The sequence below is a fragment of the Melozone crissalis genome, unplaced genomic scaffold (genome assembly GCF_028551555.1).
Source record: "Melozone crissalis strain CALT ecotype California unplaced genomic scaffold, PUWL_Pcris_2 ptg000027l_1, whole genome shotgun sequence".
Taxonomy (NCBI): domain Eukaryota; kingdom Metazoa; phylum Chordata; class Aves; order Passeriformes; family Passerellidae; genus Melozone; species Melozone crissalis.
The window spans coordinates 44,719,562-44,741,938 of NW_026535805.1; the positions used below are offsets into that span (position 1 = coordinate 44,719,562).

The following is a 22,377-nucleotide window of genomic DNA, read 5'->3' on the forward strand; positions in this document are numbered from 1 at the left end:
GACAGAGAAATAAAAACAGGAATATGCCAGTACCAGAACTGAGGAATAATTTAAATGCCAGCTGTGGGAGGCAGCAAGTCAGAAAGAAAGCATCACCAGTGAGCACAGCACCACCCAGATCACACAGCCCCCGGACAGCCGGGAGCCACTGAACCTGGGGATCCTTAATCTCATTGCTCTGTCAGAGCAGGGTCAGCCAGAATTCAGAGTCCCCTGTGTCAAGGAACACATATGAGGTGATCAAAACAAATTCTCAGGAAAATTCCCTCTGGCCACAAAGTAATGAAGCTCTTTGTTTTCATAATTCCAGTCCCACTCAAAAAAAAAAAAAAAAAAAAAAAATCACATATGCTATTTGCCTTTGGTAGCTCAAGAACATCTGTGAGAAGCAGAACTGCTTCTTCCAGTCTCAGCTCATGCTGGTGCTGTTGTCTTTCTCTCCACCAGGGAAATAAAACTTTCAGAGACAATCCTGTTTGCTTTGGTCAGGGAAGACTGTTTAAAGCTGACTTCTCTCTTCTGAGTTGGAGAAAACTTGTTTTCAGACAATTACATAGCTTAGCTTCATACAAACACAGCTCATTAAGAAGGGAAGTTTTTAGGGAAATGAATGAGTACAATTCTACTGACAAAGCAACCTACTCATTATGAAAAACATTTATGCTTTGATGTGTAAAATTCAGTTTTCTGCAAGAAGTAGTAAAGAAATGCAGGTAAAATTTGATAGAAGCAATAACAGATAATACAGACAGACATAAAAAAAATCTCTTACAGAAATCCTTCAAAATACTAATGACATATGCTGTAGCATTATTGTCAAACACAGAAATAGCAATATACTGTGCTCTGAGCCAGTGTCAAAGATGCCTGAACCTGATGCCTGCCTGCTAACATGGCAAGCCAGTGTTATTAACACTTTACAATGATTCATATCCTCTTCACATTGTGCTGATTTTGCCCAGTCCCACAATGAAAAAAAGACTTTCTAAAGTACCAATCTATATCATTAAGAATCAATTTTCTTTCAACCGTTGTATTGCCCGAGAAAAGAACTTTGCCTTAATTAAATAATGTTATTTTTCTCCATTAGGTTCAAAGAGTCACAACTTAATTACATGAGCTCTTGTCTCCTTACTCACATATAAATATTCTCACCACTCAAAAAGCACAGGAAGAGACAGCTGATGTGCAAAGTACATGAATGAATATTAGCATGTAGAAGAGGTGGAGGCCGTTGACAGAAGGGAGGTGCAGGTAAAAAGTCATCAAGGACAAATCTAAGAACAGGCTTTTATGCGCAAGATGTACTTCCTGCACAATTGATGACCTCTATATCAAGTAAAAAGGACTGGAAAATTAAGAACACAGCATTAGGTTTACTGCTGCATTTGATGTTTTGCAAGAGCTTTGCTGCATTTTGTTTTTTCCCAGCATATCACACTGTATGTATTTTGAGCAGAGGAATGGAATATGTTGGTTTATTGGCAGAACACAAGGGCTACATCAATAGTTACTCTTCCTAAAAGATGAATATTATCCATCTGAGCACATTGAAGGCTGTTACTACAGTACAAGTTTTCAGAATACTCCTTCGCAGCTCTGTCAAAGGGAACTGCCTGTTTAATTTTAGAATTTGAATTTGGATTATCCAGGGCAAACCTATGTGTTGTTTCCACTCATGAATATTTTGGGACACACAGAAACACTCTTTTACTGTTTGCCTCATTCTTAATGATATTATTTGATAGGCAGCTTTCATTTTTCATGCATTCCTGTGACTACTTTCCACATCTCCCCTGCCTTTGCTGTTTTGCCTCTCCTTGTATCATGCAGTCTGTCCTGCTGATATATCTGCTGCCTGAGTCTTTCAGTCCTGTTCTATAATTTGCTGGTGTATCTGGAGGAACTTCTGGCTTTTTTCTCTGCTCAGCTGTTATCAATATCTTCTCAAATAAAAATAAAAGTAAAACCACAAGAAAAAAAAAAAAAAGAGATCAAATGTACTTCCCTAGCAGAAGCCTTCTGTTCTCTTTCTGATCTAAATGCCAGACCTTTACAAGCTCTCTCTTTAACCTTTGGTGTCCTGCTTATACCCTCTTGATGTCTCACTCTGTGTCTCAGTTTCTGAGGAGCATCCTGCCTCTCCTCCTGTGCCATGTCATCTCCTTGCTCCTGAAAATGCCCACTGCTGAGATTATTTTCCACCTCTTGCTTTAAAACCTCCATTTCTTCTCCTTAGTTTTTGTCCAGTGAAATTCACCTACTTCATTCTCTTGCAAGTCTCTCTGTGGCCTGTCCCACCTGGCTTGTCCCCTCCTGCCACTATGAGAGTGCACTGCTAATAAGACACCAGCTTCTTGTCAGTGAATTCCTAAATTTTAAACTTTCACACACTTCTGTCTTTGTCTGTTTCTTAGGATAATTTTCCAGCAGATAAAATTTATCAGAAGTTTATTCATTCTGAAACATAGGACATTTTTATCATGCCTACAGGAAAGCTGACAATGGTCAAACAGGAGATCCAATGAAACTTCAAACTAATATTCTCTCTCTGTCTCCCTGTCTTTTCCTCCTTTCCTTTCCATATGAGGGGGGCTGGCTTGTTTTATACTTCAAAGTTTAGTTCTTTTGGATGGGAACCACTGCTTTTTTTCCAATCATATCTCCTCAGCAATGTTGAGGGCCTTTAAGTGTTAGACTCTGAGTAATGTATTTGAGCATGGAGGTCTAAAACACAGGTAGATAGTTCAGTAAATATATTCTTGGAAAAGCACACTTTTACTGAGTAGTCCTATCTCTCCACCCAGGCATGAAAGTATTTAATGCCACCTGTGCTATGCAAACATTAAAGATTTTAAGACTATCCTATTCTAATTATTAATCCTTAAGAGAAGCAGGGAACATTAATGCTATTCTACTGTTCCAAGTGCTTAAATACATACACAGACCACATTTCCATAATATTGGATTACCTGCAACGTTTAATGGGATTGTCCTGGCAGCATCTTTCTGAAATATTTAAGAACCACTGTTTGTATAGTATGGACAATAATTGGCATGAATTAAGCACCCTGCCAGAGGTCCTATGGTAAGCCTGCAACAGAGCGGAGATTTTGATGTGCTGGGGTCCTAACTTCATAGCTGTACTATTGCATCTTAATAGCACAGTTATGCTTCACGATGTTTTAAATCAATCTGACAGCATCAGGGCTTGAAAGGTATTGTGCAGGATGCAGACTCTGCAGAAATCCAAAGAATATACATTTACTGTAAATACTATGGATGGGTAATTACATATTACAGAGTTTGAAGCATGAAATAATAATTTTAATGATTGCATGAAGCATATACTCAAGCACAAGTACAGGAAGGAACAAAAAGAAATTCAGACTAATATATAGCACATAAAAGTCAGTGGACAGGATCACTTTGAAAATGGTCAATACTTTTATGTAAGAGTTTACTTATGGTTTTATTTATTCGGTATGTAAATTACCATCAATAATGCAGATGCAGTACATAAGAAATGCCTTTCTTCCACTTGTTTTACTGGAATAATATTACACAGTTAATCTTTTCGAGGGCTATATAACCAAAACCCAAACTGGCTAAGGTGATGTGATGCCTTCACATTAGTCATATTCCCATAACTCAGGCACTTATCTCCACTAAAATCAATAGATTTTTGAGTGTGTGAGAAGTAAAAGATAAGCGTACTAAATACTTTTAATCCTGTGTTGGCAAATAGATTTGTAATTCTGTTACACTTATCTCCAAGGCTGATCTCTAATTTGCATCTTTTCAGAGTTTTGATCTACAAATGGGTTTTAATTTGTTGACTTTTGCAAGAACAGACTTGTGGGAATGAGGGCAGGTCATGCATTTCAAAGAGTAAAACAAAGACAAAAGGAGGATGCAGAGAATCTGAGCTCAATTTCTGTATGAAATGCAATTAACATTATAATTTCCTTGTACCACACAAAGACCTTCCTGTACTGGGTGTCTCGCATATTTAGGGGCTTTTTGAAAGATTCAAGAGATCTCTATCTAGGCAAATGGTACAGAGTCTTATGAAATGAACATGAAAAATTTAGGCATGCTTCTCTGTCTCTCTTCTGCACTTGGAAAGAGGCACAGAGAGATTAAATGGTTTCGGAAAAATATTGTGATAGATCTGGAAGCAGAACCCTCTGACCTGAACTGCAGCTCAGGGCCTGAACTGAAAAGCCTTTCACCTTCTCTTAAAAGACAAGAGTTCAACGAACTGTGGAAATGAAGAAAATTGTACATAGGCTCTGAAGGTAGAATTAGACACTGATATGTGTGAGTGCTTAGAAACTGCCAGCTTATGAGAAACTTTCAGCTGTGTGACAAAGTCTGGGATGCAAATGCTAAAGGTTGTGATGCAAATGCTATTTACATGCAGAGCCAATGACCACCTTAAGCCCTGACACGACATGCCAAGATTACCAGTGGTGTATGACCTGCACTGTGTCCCTCCCAAACACTGCCCTCCCCATGGAGAAGTGGCAGCTATACCTCCTATTGTTTACAGCTAGGAAGTTTCAGTCAGACTCCACTCTGCAGACGCCATACAGAATGCAGCTCAAATAGCTGCAAATCAAATCCCCATTAGTACCACTGACCTCATTCTTTACCTGGAATAATTCTCCCCAGAGATCAGTCATTTAAGTATATCTATCCTTGATAACCCAGTAGGCCTGAAAATGAAATAGCTTCTCTAATGCAGGCAACAAGAATCAATAGCCTTTAAACACACAAGGACACTTTATTGCCTGAAGCACATGAGTATATGAGTCATGCCATCACTAGACCAGTTCATTTTGGTAATTTGTAGACATAAGGACAGGCAGAGTTGTGGTCCTTGCAGAACATATTGGATGGATCAGATGCTCAAGACTTGGGAGCTCTGTAAATGAGACTTCCCTGGGAGAGAAGTGCCTACTGGAGAGTATGTGAGCACAGGCTACATTAGGGGTTAGCTCTTTCCAGCAAGAATATTCAATTAGTTGTGGCCAAAATTATGCATTTTTTCTGCATTTATCAGCAAACCTTTAAATAGCTGTTGCTGTCAAAGTGTGATGAAGCTAAGATCTCACCTTAGCAGATTCAGCTATGATATTGATCAAGAATTGGGGAGGGCAGGAAATGAGGGAGTTATTCCATGGAAATACAGAATCACAGATTCACAGAATTGTTAGAGTAGGAAGGGACCTCTGGAAATCATTTAGTCCAACTCCACTGACAATGCAATTCCGTAGGAATTCCACAGACTCACACAAAGAAAAGAAAAGGGAGGAGGTATATATTAGAAGGAAGTCTTAGGTGATTTGGAAAGTCTGTACCTCTCAAGTACTTCAGCCAATAGGGAAAGATAGAGGGAAATATGGCTGGGAAATTAAGATAAAAAGGAGGTTGAGTCCTCTAACAATTTGAGGGACCCCATGGGAAATGCCCATGACCTGTCCCTTTATTCAAATAAAGTAACAGGACTCTGTCTCCTATTTGGATATAAACCTCTGGTATTTGTGGATTAATTTTCCTGACACAAACAGTATCTTCTGTTCTTACTTTGTGTTATATGTCACTGAGCTTTACCAGTTAATTCCTCTGTTTCCCATTTAATCACATTTAATATGGGAGTGAATTTACACTAGCATTTCTAATAGGAAAAAATAGCCACAATGGGAAATGTGAAAGTGATGTCAACAGTAGTCAAGCACACGGTTTGTAAAATTGACCCATACTTATGCTGTGCAGCCCGTTACCTGTGATAACCACATTTGGAGTAACATGAATGGGAATATAACACAGATGTAGTTAGCTACAGCTAGCAGATTACTAATGGCTTGTTATTTTGAACCATTACTCTAACTTGAAAAGAATCAGATTATCCAAAACCACAGCTCTATTTAAACACAGACACACAAAAAACCTTGTTGTATCAGGAACAGAACTGGGTTTGAACTACATATACCTCGAGTTTCTTGCTCACCGTTCATTAAATTAAAAAATAAAAGGCAGAAAAAATAGTCTGGTTATCTGTTTTTGAAGGCTTGAGGGTAGGAGAGCTCTGCAGAGGAGAGGGCAGGCTGAATCAATGGGCCAAAGCCAATTACACGAAGTACAGCAAGGCCAAGTGCCAGGTCCTGCACTTGGGTCACAATAACTGCACGCACACAGGCTGGGGGCAGAGTGTCTGGAAAGCTGCCAGTTGGAAAAGGACCTGGGGGTGCTGGTCAACACTGACTGAACAGGAGCCAGCGTGTGCCCATGTGGCCAAGAAGGCCAATGGCATCCTGGTCTGGATGAAAGGAAATCAAGCTTGCACCAGGGAAACTTTATGTTGAATATTAAGAAAAAATTATTCACCAAAGGTTTGTTGAGCACTTGAACAGGCTGCCCAGGGCAATGGTGGAGTAGTCTTCCCTGGAGGTATTAACATATGTGTAGTGCAGGCTTTAGTGTTGGACTTGGCAGTCCTGTGTTAAGGGTTGGACTTGATGATCTTAGAGGTCTTTTTCCAACCAAAATTATTCTATGAAGCCATGAGTCAAGTCTGAGAGACATAAAATGCTGGGGAACAGATAAAGGGAAAAGTCACCCACTTTTTGGATAACTGTGAGATCCATTATACATTATTTCCCCCAAGCAAACAGTTTTCATCCTTTATAATTTTCTGCAGTGCAACCATGGATTCTTGTACTCCTATAAAAGATTTAAGATCTTGGGTTTTGATTTTCACATAAGTGTAACTTTTTCAGGAGGGGAGGGGAGAGGAGGGGAGGGAAAAGCCCTCCCATTGTAGTCTAGTGTCAATTAATACAGTTAAAAACAAATTGATGAGTTTGAGTCCTGTGAACTATTTTTACTGTGGGCTTGTCTTTTGTATTCAATTTCATATTTAATTTGGCTTTCACAACAATAGTTTTAAATTGCTATTATGTCAAAACTTATATATTATAGCATCAGGAAAACAGTGTGCCATGTCAGTAGTTCTTAGTGCAACAATAAATATGATGTTGGAAATTTTTGCATGCAGCTATCTTGAACTGGCTGAATGACAACTGAGTTTCATAACTAAACTAAGACTTAAAGCCAAGGTTTGTGAGTGAATGCCACAACCATCCACTATTCCAGTAAAGACAAGAAGAAATCCTGAAAAGGCGGTGGAATTGAAGTTATTTGTAAACACTTACTGCAAGGAAGATCTGAAGAGAGCTGTGAGCCACTTCTATGTACTGGTATTCAAGGAAACACCCCGAGACAGTGATGTAACGATGATCCTCTGGTGCCCAGTCTGGTGCTGGGGTTACTGAGGTCACGGTGCAGCCTGGCCCATTCTCCATCCACCAGGAACGGTGCATTGAGATGTTAAAGGTCAGAATGAGATCTGTTTCCTGCAGGAGAGCAAGAGAAGAATTAATGTGTGGGGATGGCACTCTGGTATCCAATGCCTCAGCAAGGGGTTTCACAGCATGCATAAAGAAGCAAAGAGCTGCAATAAAACTGTGCTGGCACATGAAAGTTAGTGGAGCTTGCCTGCTGCAAGCAGAAGTGGCTGTACCTTGTCAGGCAGAAATGCTTTGGAGCAGAAAAATAATCCTGCAAGCCAGGATCTGTTCCTAGAGATCATAGCAGCCTAGACTACAGCGCTCATTTCTACTGATTGCCCATTTTCCAGTGGATACCATAAGGATTGATGGCCCATGTTTTGTTGGTCTGACGTACCAAACTATACAAAAATCCCCCAGAATCAAGTCTTTGTACACTTTAATGTACACACATCATCTGCAAGTTTTTTCTCATGGACCCAGCGAAGGAGATCTATGGTAGCTCTGCTGAAATATTGGAGAAGATTGAAAATCCTGTGCATTTACTTGCAGGCAAATCTCTTTACAATGCCTCTCTCTGATTTCTAATTTCCTAGGATTCTGTAAGGAAAGAGTGAGTGTTGCCTTGTCTAAAGACTACTGGGCGAGGTAAAAAGGAGGGGCAGAGGTGTGCAACCTTTGACTCCCATACAGCTAGGGTGATGGAGTAACTAGTCAGCCATGCCTTCCATTAGGATTGCATTTATAAATAGTTCATAAAGGATTAATAAATTATTAATGCACATCATAAACAATACTACGGATATTACTTTCATAAATTATATGTGGTTGCACATTACTTGATGGTGTTACACATAGCTATAACAAAACTATGGACTCTGTGGATTCTGTAATAGCCTACAGTGTTTACCAACATTTTATAAATAATTTATAACTGTAACCTCATTGTAAAGTGTGACTATCTAGTCTGTGTGCACATGTGCTCAGTCATGCAAAAAAAATTGCTTTTAAGTAATGTCTTTGCAGAGCCAAACTCTCCCCACACCTAACCTACATTTTTTCCAGCCTGTTGATGTCATTAATAATTAAGATTCTCATAAAGATTTTAAAATGTAACTATTTAATTAGGCTTACCGAGCCAAAATAATAGAATGCTATTCTGTAGCAGATAAGTTGTATTCATATCTCTCTTCAAAAGAGCCATTTTTTCAGTCTCACTTATTTCACCTTTTTGCACTAACTTATGAAGAGGTGACTCCATCCAGAGAGGTTTTGGATAATGTCACATGTCAATTGATCTGTGATTGCACTTGATACTGCAGTGTAGCTTAATTATTTTTCTCTGATTTGCAGTTTGTACCAAAAGTATGATTTTTTTTAAAAAAATCAATCACTATCCTGCATAAGCACACACAGCTATCAGATGGCAGGAGGGACCTAAATATGTTTGCAATTAATAATTACCCTTCATTCCCACAACAGTCCAATCCAGCAAATAATAAGCTGTATGAGAAAATTTAAAAGACTTCATATGAATTTAATCATACAACTAACCTAAAGCATTTTTTAGTTTCGATCAAAACTACAGTAAACATTTCTATAAACAATGCAAATTGTGCCCAAATATATATATATATGTATGGTTATATCTTCACCCCCAAAAACCATCTCTTTTCTCTGGATCCTTCCCTACTAATGCCATAGACACTGGAAAGTGTCTGCCATGTGTTTCTTGGAAATGGGAATTTTTACCTTTCACCCAAGCCAAAAGATTAATTTTCTTTCTGAAGGCTGCTACATCCCCTCAAGTAGAACACTGGTCTTCTCACTTGGTGTAAGAAGTTGTAGAATGGACATCTTTGGAGTAACTTTGCTTAAAGTAATAGATTTATTCCTAAATGATTGAAACTGGAATTCATCATGTTATTGTCAAGAGAAAAATTCAGCCATTCTAGTTACCATGGAAAAATTGAAACCTCTAGTCTCTTATCGGAGATGCAGCACAAATGAATAGGACTCATTGTCTATTTCTATTTTAGCATTTGCAATACCTTGAGAAGAATCATGATGGACTAAATATATTTTACAAATTGCAGACTAGGAATGAAAAATGTATTCCTTGAAAAAGAAAGGGATAAACTGGCATGCAGGAACTGAGTATGTTATGCATCTGCCAGATGAAGTGAAAATGGATCAATGGGCTCTGTGTGTGGAATATCATTTCTCTAGGGGTAGCTATTTTTGCTTACCACAGATTCAATAATCAAAAAAATTATTAGTTAAAGCATAAGTAAATTTCCAAGTTACATGGGAAATATAATTACACATTAAAATATTTAAGATTACATATGTAAATAGAAACTTCACAAAATCTAGCTTTTTCCCATCCCTGAATTTATCCTCAGATGATTTTTTGAAATACTTACACTATTCCTTTTCATTCAAATAATCTTTTGGAAGTTAAGTAATACTAATACTAATACTAATACTAATACTAATACTAATACTAATACTCATACTCATAAATACTACTAATAATATTTCTACTGCAAGTCACAGCTTCAAATCTTAAAGAACTTTGAATCATGTGATTGAGAAGGCTTTTGAAAAGCAGTTGTTAATTTTGTTATGTACTGAGTCTGTAAAGAATAAAGGTAAACTTCAGAAAGCAAACCAATAAAACATGAAATCTGGTTGTGTAAGATTAGACACCATTCATGTCTCAGGTCCAGCTTGGATGGATTAAGAATGGCCATAAAAAAAAATCTTGCGAAGTCAACATGTAAGTCAGACCTTGCAAATTCCTATCCCCAAAATATCTGGGATCAGAATAAGCATAGAAGGAGCCTATTAACTGCAAAGCTGCTGCATAGCTAAATCTCAGGTATAAATTGTTCTGTTATGCTTTGAACTTGCCTATAACCTTCAAGCCATGTCCCTTTCATGCAACCATATTAGCAGAGCAGTTCCTGTTGCTCAGTACTAAATGTCTCCCAGCTTATGAAAAAGTTTCCCTTAGTGAAAAACACTTAAGGAATTGAATCCCCCTTTAGAACTGTGGAATCCAAGAAGGGGATGATGTATCTATCATTAACATCTCTTCTACTGACAGCATTTAGAACTATTTTTGGACAAACTCTGCTTGATATTTACTTTGTTCACTGTTTGAATACAGCTTTAGTGGACATAGACAAAGTCTACAATGGAAGCTGGGGATTTATTATGCTCTCTAGTGTATTTGCCGTCTGTTTCCTTTCCAACATCTGTGGCTCAAACTTTGTTCAGGGAAATGCAGAGAAATGGTCTGATAAGCCTTGAAGCTATGAAAACGAACAAGAATTGTTGATACACATTGGGCAAGCCAATATGTTGTTGTTCAAAGTCTATATGTCAAGGAAGATTTCATTATCCTAAATTCAACAAACAGCTGCTTCCTTTGTGGACACAGAAATACATCTGTAAGGGCTTTATTGCTGATCACTGTGCTGCTTTTGTAAATTCTGCTAGTATTTGTAAAGCTTTTTAGTGAAAATTGGTGCATTAAAGTAGATTTTTATACTCATCAAGAAAAAAGCCCAAAGGAAAACATTTTGTAGGACATCTTTGCTGACATTCTGGAGATGTAATGATAGTTGTAGTGGTCAGGAAAAGTACTGCTAGATTAGACAAATCTTGAAGTTTGGAGGTCTCAGAGACTCAGATTTCTGAGATTGAGACATAAGACATCTTCAAATTGCCTCTGTAATTTTATTTCAGCTTAGCTGGTAAAAATCTGAGCTCTGATGGTTTGGTGCCTATGTTTAATACAGTAGATGGCAACATTTTCGGGGGTCAACTGCACAGTACATAACATTTTCTGGCTGAGGAGAGCTGATAACAGAACATGGCAACATAAAGCTTTGTAAAAGCTGCCTGAAAAAGAATAAAAGCTTCTTTGTAATAAGACACAGCAGGAGGAGAGCAGTGCTTAAAAGGAAGACATCTCTTTGTGTATTGTATTAGTACTAGCACATATTACTAAGCGTGCTGTCTCTTTGCAGAAATCACAATATATTCCTATTTCAATGTTTTTTGTTGGTTGCACTTCAGAGAAGCTAATTCCAAACAGTGCCATGAGAAAAAAGAGGCAGGAGTGGTTCAGGGTGATTCTCCTTGAAAGTCCAGGAGATCTCCCTGATTCAGGGAAGTTGAATCGTACTGATTTCAATGGTTGTGGCTTGCTGTGTCATGGGAAATGATTTCTTCTATTTTTCTAATTAGGAATTGCTGAAATCTGTGCAAACCTGCCAAACTTCTGTACATCTTTTGTCGAATACAACCGTGTAACCACTTGCTCCATTTATCAAACTCAAACTAGCAAGAACCGGCTGCTTGGAGAGTGAACAATCACACAAGGTTTCAGTGATAAAAGATCAAGGTCTGAAAGCATTTGTAGTTCTGGATGCCTAGGATGCACCAGGGCTTCTACAGGCTTTTTTTTTTCTTCTGCTATCTCACTTTTCCACTAAAACTAACTCCCACCAGGCAGTACCATTTTCTCATGCAAGCAGACTTTTTCCTGTCTAAAGAAAAACTTTCCTCACTGAAGAACCAAAATAGAGCTTGTCAGCTGTGTGGTTTGTTTTTCTTTTTTTCCTTTTAAATGCAAAGTTTATATATAGAAAATAATTATTGTCTAAATCTGTAGGGAAAATGGATATTTAAAGATTACTTTTTCTATTTCGTTGCATCTGATTTGGGTGTTTTCCTCCCTAATTTTTGTATATATGTGATGTTGTCCCTTTAATTTGATTTTTTTTTTCAGTAACCTGGAATTCCCTTCTTTAATTTCCTCTTGTAAAACCATTTTTTACTAGTATAATTGAAAATTGTTTACAGAATCTGATGTACCTATGTCATTAATCAGATAAGGTTTAACCAGTTTGAATATACCTGACTGATATACTTCTGAAGCTCATCAATGAAAAATGGCAAAAATTGTCCCCCCAATAGCTTTTCTCAGTATTCTGTTTCTCAGTTAAAAATGCTACAAATGTATTTTAAGTGACTTCCGGTGTGCCAATGTACTTCCAAAGGATTTAATTATAAAGTTCCCAGCATGAAAGAGATGACTCAGATGTCCTGATTTTCTTCTCTAAAATGAAACTAGAATATTATATTTATAAAATACTATAAATAATCATCAAAAAGCATAAGCACTGCTATACAGAGCTTGACATTGTCAATTATTATTCTGTTGTATAATACATGTCAATTATATTCTGAAATTAATAAAGCTACAATTAATGTTATATTAATTTAGATTTCTATATTTTTCTAGTAGTTTAATATGTACATTGAAAAATCTAAAAAAATTTAATCTGCTCTGTTTCTACTCATTAAAAAAAGACAAACCACCTGCTAGGCTCCAGAATATTAATTTAATTAGATCAGTGGTATCAAGACTTTTTATTAACATCATTCTTCAAAAAATTTATATCCATTTAGTTCTTCAATTAAAATACAATGAAAAAGGAAGTAGAAACTTCAGTTTATATTGCTAGGTTAGCATGATTATTCTGCTCCATGAATATTACTCTTTCATGAATTTTTTTTCATATTTAAACTGAATATTTTTAGAATGTTCTTGACTAAGATCCATTGAGTTTTTTCCTTGTGCAAAACATGCAAATTTAGCCCTTCACAGCAGCCCAATGTCATTTATCATGAGGATTAGGAATTGCAGTCAAATATAAATTTTAATTTAGTTACTATACATATTTACTGAAGATCCTGAGAAGCATTATTTTTGTAATTTCTTGGAAAATTACTTTGTGGAGGATGTAAGCTTGTGCAGTGATAAAACACACTGAAATGGAAAGCTAACTATAGGCATTCACATCTCACAGTAGTAGCTAACTCTGTCGAATCTTATTTATGTCACACTGTGCAGTAATCAAGGATATCATTCTGGAATTGAGAAAATTTGTTTAAGGAAATTGAGTTAAATATAATACATTGTTTTGACAAATTGCAATTCTCTGACAAAGACATCTTATACCCAAGGTCTGATAATGTGGGTGTACAGGGAACAGTTTTCCAGGTGATCTGCATGGTTCTGTCCTTGGGATTACCAGATCTCATCTGTGTCCCGTGAAACAAAACTGGCAAAGAATTTTATGTTTGAACTCAAATCAGTATGGTTCTGGGTCTCTTTCAGAAGTGAAGTGAATGTTCTGATAGGTTTACCAAACCCTGGTTATTAATACTGAGTTGAAAATGCATGATTACACCACTTCCACAATATATTAGTATCAGTTTTTCATGAGTAAGGCATAATGCTTCTAAAAATGCTCAGTTCATTATTCTGTTGGGACTGGCTTCCCCCCACCCCCCCTTTGTTTTTAAACAGTAAAGGAAGTATGTCTCTCTCTTGGTTTACCTAGGCAAATACACAGATCAATAGTGCGTAGAATTTTCAGACACAAATATACAGAACCTCTTAATTCTAAATAAAACCCCTCTAAGCAAAAGTGTTGCCTATAAAAGACAAAAAATTTCCAAACAATATTAACAGTGATAATGTGAAAAGCAGATCTTCAATGCAAGATTTCAGGTGCACAAGTATGGCTCTGCACATGCATACATTTGATTTACTACAAATTTCATAAGGTTAATTAGTGCATCCAATAACAGAGTAGTTGCCCCAGCAACCCACCCTTGAGTCTGCCCCTTGGAGTGGTTCCAGGGGCTTTTTTGCCCTATTTCTTGCTATGTCTTCTGAGTTCTAGTGCAAAACAGAGTGTTCTTGTTAGAATTTGTCTTCTTGAGAATAAGAGTGAACAGAATTTCAGGAATGCCTTAGAAAGGGTTAGCTTATTGTTCTAGATGTGAGAGAAAGGGCAGGAAAAGTACTGCAAGCTATACAACCATCTATTAACAGTCTACAAAGCTATAAGTATATGAAAAAATATATAAAAAGCAAAAATCTTTAGGCATTGCAAGGACATCTTATACTTGAATTGCATCCAAAAGACTATGCAAAGGTCCCACTGAGCTGGAATCATCGTTCTGAAGGCTGAATAAAGAAAGGTCTAGCCCTTGATTAAAATTGCAGCATGAAATTAATATCTTTAAAATTCTTTTATTTTTTAGAATAAATGGTTTACCAAGTTACCAAACCATCCCCAAAATACTTTCCTTGATCATCTCTGTCCACAGAAAAAAATTTTAATATGGCCCAATGTTTAGTAGGGAAGGATGCAGAAGTGTATGATGTAGAACTTAAACATCAGAAAATTGATAGAATGTATGCAGAAAGACATTCCAGATGATGCAGTTTGTTCAGTGTTCCCAGGTGTTGGTTATTGTTTAGTGCTAGGTACTGCAAAACAAAATGCATGTGTGCAGTGATAAATGTATGTTTTCTGTTTCCTATTTTTTAAAATTATCTTTTAAAATGTAAATAATTGTCTAGTAGTGTGTGCAGAAAACAGTAAGAAGACTTTGGATAGAGCTCTAAAACCACCAAAATGTTGTTGCTATCCCAAAAATGTTATTGCTATACCAAAAGCAGTGTTAGGAAACCTGAAATTATTGTAACACAGGCAGGGTTCATGAAGTACCAGGCTGAGGAGAAATATGTGTTGTCTACCTTGTGCTCTAAAGCCCAAGCATTTCTAGCCAGTGGTGATTTTATAAGCATTATGATCTCAGAATGATTAAAATGAAGCCTAGATAAGTCAGAAAAGTTCTAAAAAAGAATGTGGAGTAATCTTTCTCAGTTTGATTCACATCTATTCCAAAACTAGCATTTTCTAAAGGATTTGCTTCTGTGGGGAGGTTGCAATGAGCTAAAGCATCAATTTAAAAAGCATGGCTTGTTCTCACAACCCATTTGCATTCTCAGTGCAAAATAAAATATCCAGATTTAAATGGTTTGAATTCTCTGAAGTCAGTAGAAAGGACCCAGTTGTAACGGAGTGGTAAATATTCCTGAAGGACTCTGGAAAACTTGTTTTGAAACCTAGATGCTGAGCAACATGGAGTGATTATCAGGAAGCACAGAAGGAGAAGTGTGGGCTCTCTCCACATGGCCCTTGGGTGCTGTTCAAGAAATGATGTGGAATAACTGCACAGCACCAACTACTTCAGGCTCTTTCACTATAACTTATTCCACCACTGACCAGGCTGACAGATGTCATCACCCACAGTATTGGATTCAGGTCTGAAGCTGTGCAACATTCACGTACCTCGCAAACTTGGGCCAGTAAAAGAAAAGTCAGATCTCTGCAGAAACATCGATGCATGCCCAGCATGACGTGCACAAAGCGTGCATGTAACAGTCTCTATTGCAATACCGCTGAATATCTAAGGTTTCTGACCATTAGTTTTGCACATTTTACGCCTCAGTACAACTTTCACCAATTTTAAGGAATTGCACAGCTGCAATCCATCACATGACATGGGAAAACCTGTGCCACAGTTTTCAATGTTTTCAATGCATGGCAAGAGCTCCTTTTGCCAGAGCTATACCTACCCTATAGACTTTTAAAAAACACTTTCAGCTCCAGTCTGAAAGATGCTATTTGATTTTTTAAATGAAAAGATATCTGTCACAGGAACATGTTACATGGCTCTGATAAACTTCAGTTCATAAAGTGTTTATTCATGTCTTTGTGGGTGATGATGGTTATTATTAGAATACCTAAGGCTATATCAGATTTGATAAATCAACCTCTTTTCAATTTATATGAACTAATTAATTTAGCAGTAGGTGAAATTGCTTTCTCTTTTTGTGGTGTGATATCATGTCACTCAACATGGACCACAGATTAGTTTTATTAAAACTAATTTGACTATCCAATACTGTCATTTAAGCACAGAAATAAGAAGATCTAAATTATCTTGAACACAGAGAGAATTATGGATGTTTCATACATTGGCTGCTTCCTGTGTTTGAAAATTATTTTAACTAATTTTAAGAAACAATGTACACAATTGCTTCTGTCCTGAAGCTGATAATTATTTTCAGGGGTTTTGTTGTTGTTGTTATTGTTGTTGTTGGGGATTTTTTTGTTTTGTTATTAATCTGTGTGCTAGAAAAAGTTTTGAATAATGAGACTACTATGGATGAAATCCATTTTTAGCTAGTTTTTGCTTTCAAAATGAAAAGACCAAGAAAACGAACTACACTGTGGAAAATGTGTTTCAGCATTTTCATTGTAAAATGTTACAGTTTTCCAAACTTGAGGTGCTTAGGCTGCATTTGCAAACTGGATAATGTTAACAGTCCCACATATCCAGTGGAGGGGATATGGTTCAAATCCATGAATCACAGAAATCAAAAATCATTCATAAACTTCTATTCTGACATCAAAAGTCTACCAGAAACAGATGAAAATAAACTTAATCACCTACATTAATAAACAAACTATAATCTCCAACAAGCTGATGTTAGCAAAACTTTTCAAGTGGGTGTCCTTTCCTCTAGTGACCTGCTGCTATGACATGACAATTCCACCACTGCAGTAAACCACAGCCTTCCAAGGACAATTCAAAGCCATTTAAAAAGACTCCGTGCATAACTCTGGATAAATGTATGGGTTTTATTACATTTTCAAAAGCACCCCCTGAGGAATAATCTTATGATGCCATGCTAGATATTTTTGCTAGTATGCAGGAAAGCATCTCATGTACTGCAAAAGAAACTGCAGCAATTTAAGCCAGTTAAGTACTAATCCACAGGTGGACAGCATGTCTCTCTTTTGCCTGTTTTCTGTGAGGCATATAATGCTGCTAAAGCCTAAGAGGACTACCTGCATATATTAGAATATATGTGTTCTTACATATAATGCAAGAACACCTAAATTAAGATGGCTAATCACCTCAACAAAAAGATCCATTATTTTTCTAATCTTATACTTAGCACCAGTTTGCACACTGTATATAACAATATATATATAGTATATATAAGATGTAGAAAAAATATGCAGATTAAGTGTGTGGGGCTACAGTTTTGAACTGATGGTGTTATTAGGTGGTAAAAAAAGTAATTTTCCAAGTATCACACGCTTTCTTTCTACTCTTTACATCTGCTTTTGTTTCCCATAATTTAAGACTCTTTTCTCTTAGATTCAAATATTTTCATGATACTTTGTAGAAGATATAGAAGATAGTGAGTAGAACATATGTTATTCAATAGCAAAGCAAATGCTGTTTGGTCTTGTATTTTCCAGGATGGTCTTGCAGAAACTTATTCTATTTTTAAGAGATAAATTAAAATTTATATAAAGAGAAATTATATGGACTGATTAAAATCTAATTAAACTGCTTTTTGCTTCACATGCTAAACTAAGTATAAGATAAGAGATATTTTAGATAAGAGATATTTTAGGAAAGACAACATAGCAAACCCTGTTAATTTAAGAGTAGGATCTAGTACCTGGCAGGCATCCTTAAATATTAATTCCTAGATCAGCTATGTTTTAATGACAGTTCACTGAGTGTTCATGTCAGCTGTCAGCTGCACTCTTACTGAAGTTATGTTCGGATGCTTTGCTAATGTTTGGATGCTTTGCTCCGTCTCCCAGGGCTGTGGAAAAGGGAAGATTGGCTTTTAGTTAATATAACATTGAGTGCCCAGGAGTGTTTGAATGACTGTGAGGGGTCTCTGCTCTCAGACAGGACCATCAGTAGTTTGCTCCATTTTCAGAGAGAATGGAGCTTTCTCTGTGGCTGAACACTGACTGGCAGGGGAGCAGCTCTGCAGGAAGAAACCTGGGAGTGCTGGTGAGTAAGAACTTGTGGGCTGTGCTGCAGTAATGTCACCAGCAGGCTGGGGAATGTGGTTGTTCATCTCTGCTCAGCACTGGTGAGAAAACACCTGGAGGGCTGGTCCAGTTCTGGGCTTCCCAGTATGAGAGACATACACAGAGTGGAACCAGTCCAGCAAAGGCTTCTAAGCTGGTTATGGACTAGAGCACAGGACATTTGAGGAGAGGGGGAAGGAGTGAGGCCAGTTCAGGATTAATAGCTGAAGGCTTTTGAGGATGCCACTCCTGCCCATAACCACTGAAAGGGAGAGCTTAGGGAAGGCAGAGGCTGTCTCCTTTCACAGGTCCACAGCAGAAGGACAGCAGACAACAAACATGAGCTGGAACACAGAAAATTCTAATTATTTTTAAATATTTTTTTTAAACCATGAGAATTGCCAAAGACTAGAATGAGTGCCCAGAAATGAGGTAAAAGGTTCATCCTTGTCAATATCCAAAATATGACCAAAAAAGCAACTGAACAATGTCATTTAATTAGCCCTCCTTTGAGAAGAGGGTGACCTTCCAACCTAAATAATTTTGGGATTCAATGTGTCTTTCCTTGAAGGCTTTAGAAGGGTTGTTGCAGTCTTCAAAAAACAAATAAAAACTCAGGCAATCAATGAATCAACCAACCAAACCAACAAAAATTCCCAACCCCACTGGTTATAGAATGGATTGTTTCCCTGAAGCATGAATATCTATGGGGTATCTCTAAAAATCCTACTGTAACCTGCTGGAGGCCATGATAGTAGTGAAAGAACAGTATTTGGGAATAAAAAAATGTAAGCGTGCAAAAATTCAGGAAGTTTATTTCAAGGTATTTTCTCTCTCTTGCCTCCATTCCTTTTGAATCATATCACAGTTCTTTGGTGTTCATATTTTAGTTGCAAGCATTTCCTACTGGCTAGCTAAAATTTACTATAGAAAATCTCTTCAGTATCCAGCTCTGTACTCAAAGATCCTCCAACTTCCAGCCAGGATTAAGATGAAACACTGGGAGCAATGACCTTTAATGAGCACAGATTGAGAGGAGTACCTAAAACAGAGCTCTATCTCTGTAGACCAAGTCAGTGATTGAAAACTTTATTTAAGAAACTGATGGGGAGTCGATTTACCATTCTAACTGTAGTGTCTGTGTCAGTTTTCTAAATTGAGTTTTGAGGAGCTGATTTAGCCCAGGGAAATGGAGAAATCTGGTTGAAGCATCTCTTGGGGCTGCTTATACCAAATTTTTTGTTTGTGTTTAGTGCTAATGCAGAATTAGATGAACTCCACTGCCAAGATGTTAGAAGATCAATGCTTTTATTACTTGGAATTGGAAAGTTGGTACAACAATAGAACAGTCACAGGGAGAAGAGTGATACAAAGGGCTCTTTGATTTCCTGGTGCTTAGGAATATTGAAAAATGCTGTGAATTCAAAGAAGCAGAGTTCATTTTTTTTAGTCAAGGAATAAACATATCATATCTGATTTATTAAATTTAGACTGGGTAAAAATATTTTCAAGGAACTGCATATCTGTCCAATAGAAAAATATATAAAATTCAATAAATAATTCATTTTTTCAGAATCTATAGAATCACTTCACTGTGAAGTGCCAGTAATACAGAACATGTGCTTTGTCTTTTTCTGTGGAGTAAAACTCTCATAAAATAACTATGAGAGGTGTCTTTTGTTTACACAGAGCCACGTAATTTTTACATCAACATCACTGATTTTTCCTTTCCTGAAGAAAAGCATTGGAAATATTAATGCTTGTCTGAATTCCCAGGATCACAGCAGTTTTCTACCATGTGTGTCAGTGCAATTCTGACTTCAATGGGAGTTGAATTTGCCCAGAGAAGGCAGCAGTAAAGCTCTATATGCTTCCAATCTAAAATAAATGCTTTAATTTAATCTGAAAGGCGAATCTATAAAGTATTATTACATTAAAGGCATGCATCTCTTAAAAAAAAAAAAAAGAACCTAATATCAAAAACAAATGGCAGAGTAAAGAATGAAAATAAAAATTACATGCTTAACTCCTCAAAGGTTAGGAAATGACAAACTCCTTGGTTCTGCCTTGGTGCACCTCAGCACTACAATAGAGTATTAATTACATACAAGTTTTTGTTGCCTGGGCTGAGAACACAGCATCCTGTAAAACTTCATCATTAAGCCCTCATGTATTTTTTAGTCGTTTAACCTGCAGAGACTAACAGCTTAATCCAAGATAACTTCAGAATTTATAAATTTTTTTTGTACTGGAAATAATTCCATTAAATTAATGGAACTTTCACAGCATGTGAGATTAAATTTGTTAAACTGAGAGCAGATATTCAGATAAACATTTCCCAAGGCATAACTGTCATTTTATATATATTTGAACCCATTAATATATCTTTTCTTATTGATGGGGATATGGGTATTTTTTCATTCTGGTTATGGCATTCCTTCTGATTTTGATAAATATGCTGTGATTCCTTAGCACACTGAAGTGAATGTCATATGAGACTAACAATTCAAACAATTCAATAATGTCAAAACAATTTTTACTCTGACTTACCCATTAGATATTCTGCAAAAAAAGAGGGGAAACTATATCCAGAAGGAAATTTCAGTAGTTAAGAGTCATATTGGAAAGAAATATGAAATTATGCTATACAAGATCTGTTCTTGACCCAATGATGATATATTTTAATTAATTATGTGAATGACTGAAAAGAGGAAAGGCTTGTTACTATATGATACTGAGAGACTGCAAGAACATTTGAGGAAAGGACTGGCATTCGAAATCATCTTGAGAAACCTCAGATTTTTCCTGTAAAGTGCTACTCAGCAAGGACAAGTTGAAAAGTACATTTGTGTTGAAATCACTAAACATACAAAGACAGTATGGGTAACAAAATTCTGGATGTCACTCTCTTACAAGGAAGGGGGAAGTTATCACAGCACAAACTCTCCCTAGTATTGGCAGGGTTTCAACTCAAAGGACTTCAAGAAAAACTGTGGAGTAGAACGAGCAGTTGTCTGAAAAGAAGATCTGGGAAGAAAGATAGGAGGAATTGGGGTTTCCTGGCTCAGAAGCCTGGAAGCATGCCTGGCTGTTGGAATGAAGTGAGTAACCTCTTTCCCTGTCTGTAATGGGGGTACATGGTCACTGGCCCAGGAACTCAGTTGTGTGGCAAAAACATTGCAAAGAAAATACAAATTAGATCTTAGGGGAGAAAGTTTCTGAAGCCAAGGGAGAGGAAAAGAGAGACCTGAGACTGGAGAGACCTGACTTAGGAATTTGTCTGATATACTGTTACTGGCTTTTAAGAACAAAATAGACTAAGTTCTATCATGTATTCATGCATCTTCAGGCTGATGACATGTACTAATTGACCTACTGAGCCATTCATCAGTGTGAATCTATGATTCTAATAATCCAAAACATGGTTCTCGGAATACATAATATTTATAAATATGCAACACTTATCCCCAGTCATCCCACTGAGATTTGATATATTTAATGTAATAATTGGAAGTACCCAACATGTAACGCATAAACATAACTGAATTTAAATATAAGACTTTTCCCTGGAGCTTTCTAAGAGATATGAGCAGTTTTAATGCAAGAAAAGGAACGTCATTTATAGAAGTAATTTTAAGGGAATAACTATAAAAATTTTCTTCTTTCTTAGGTTCCCAGCTTTTGATAGGCTACAGTACAATACAATATTGCATAGTCCACTCTTGAAACAGAATATGATCTGTAAAAGCTGGAATGCATTTCCCTAGCTTTGGCTGTCTACTTCTGAGCTAGTTGCCTATGGAGCAATGGAGCAGAAAAAGCATTGTGAGGGTATGAGTAATCTCAAAAGGTGTGGAGGTTTTCTTCCGCATGGGGTGAATCATGCCTTACAGTCCTCTGGCTTTAGAGCAGCTCAAGTTACTAATCCAAAGGAACATATCTGCATTCATTTCAACTCCATGTACTTAAGAAGTAAAACCAGAAGTATGGCTATTTTGGAGTAAAAAGAAATCAGATTAAAAACATATAATTATATGTGTGTGTGTGTGTGTGTGTGTATATATATATATATATATATATATATATATATATATATATATATATATATAAAATCTGTTAGCCAGATGCATGTTTTCTGCAGATACATGTGCATAAAAGGCACTTCAACTAGAAATATGTGGTATTAGAGCAAATATTTGATAAGTTGGAAATTCCCTCATGAATAATAAAAA

At 36.8% G+C, this 22,377-nt stretch overlaps 1 protein-coding gene across 2 annotated transcripts in view; it reads right to left on the minus strand.

Moving 5' to 3' along the window:
• NKAIN2 (sodium/potassium transporting ATPase interacting 2) overlaps window positions 1-22,377 on the minus strand; it is a 516,773-nt gene that overhangs the window by 70,927 nt on the left and 423,469 nt on the right. For both annotated transcript variants that reach the window (XR_008483185.1, XM_054279166.1), the window contains exon 4: window positions 7,221-7,421. Coding sequence is in view for 1 of the 2 variants with exons in the window: in XM_054279166.1 (XP_054135141.1) it covers window positions 7,221-7,421 (201 nt within the window). In the remaining variant the exon portion in view is untranslated. The remainder of the gene's footprint in view (window positions 1-7,220; window positions 7,422-22,377) is intronic.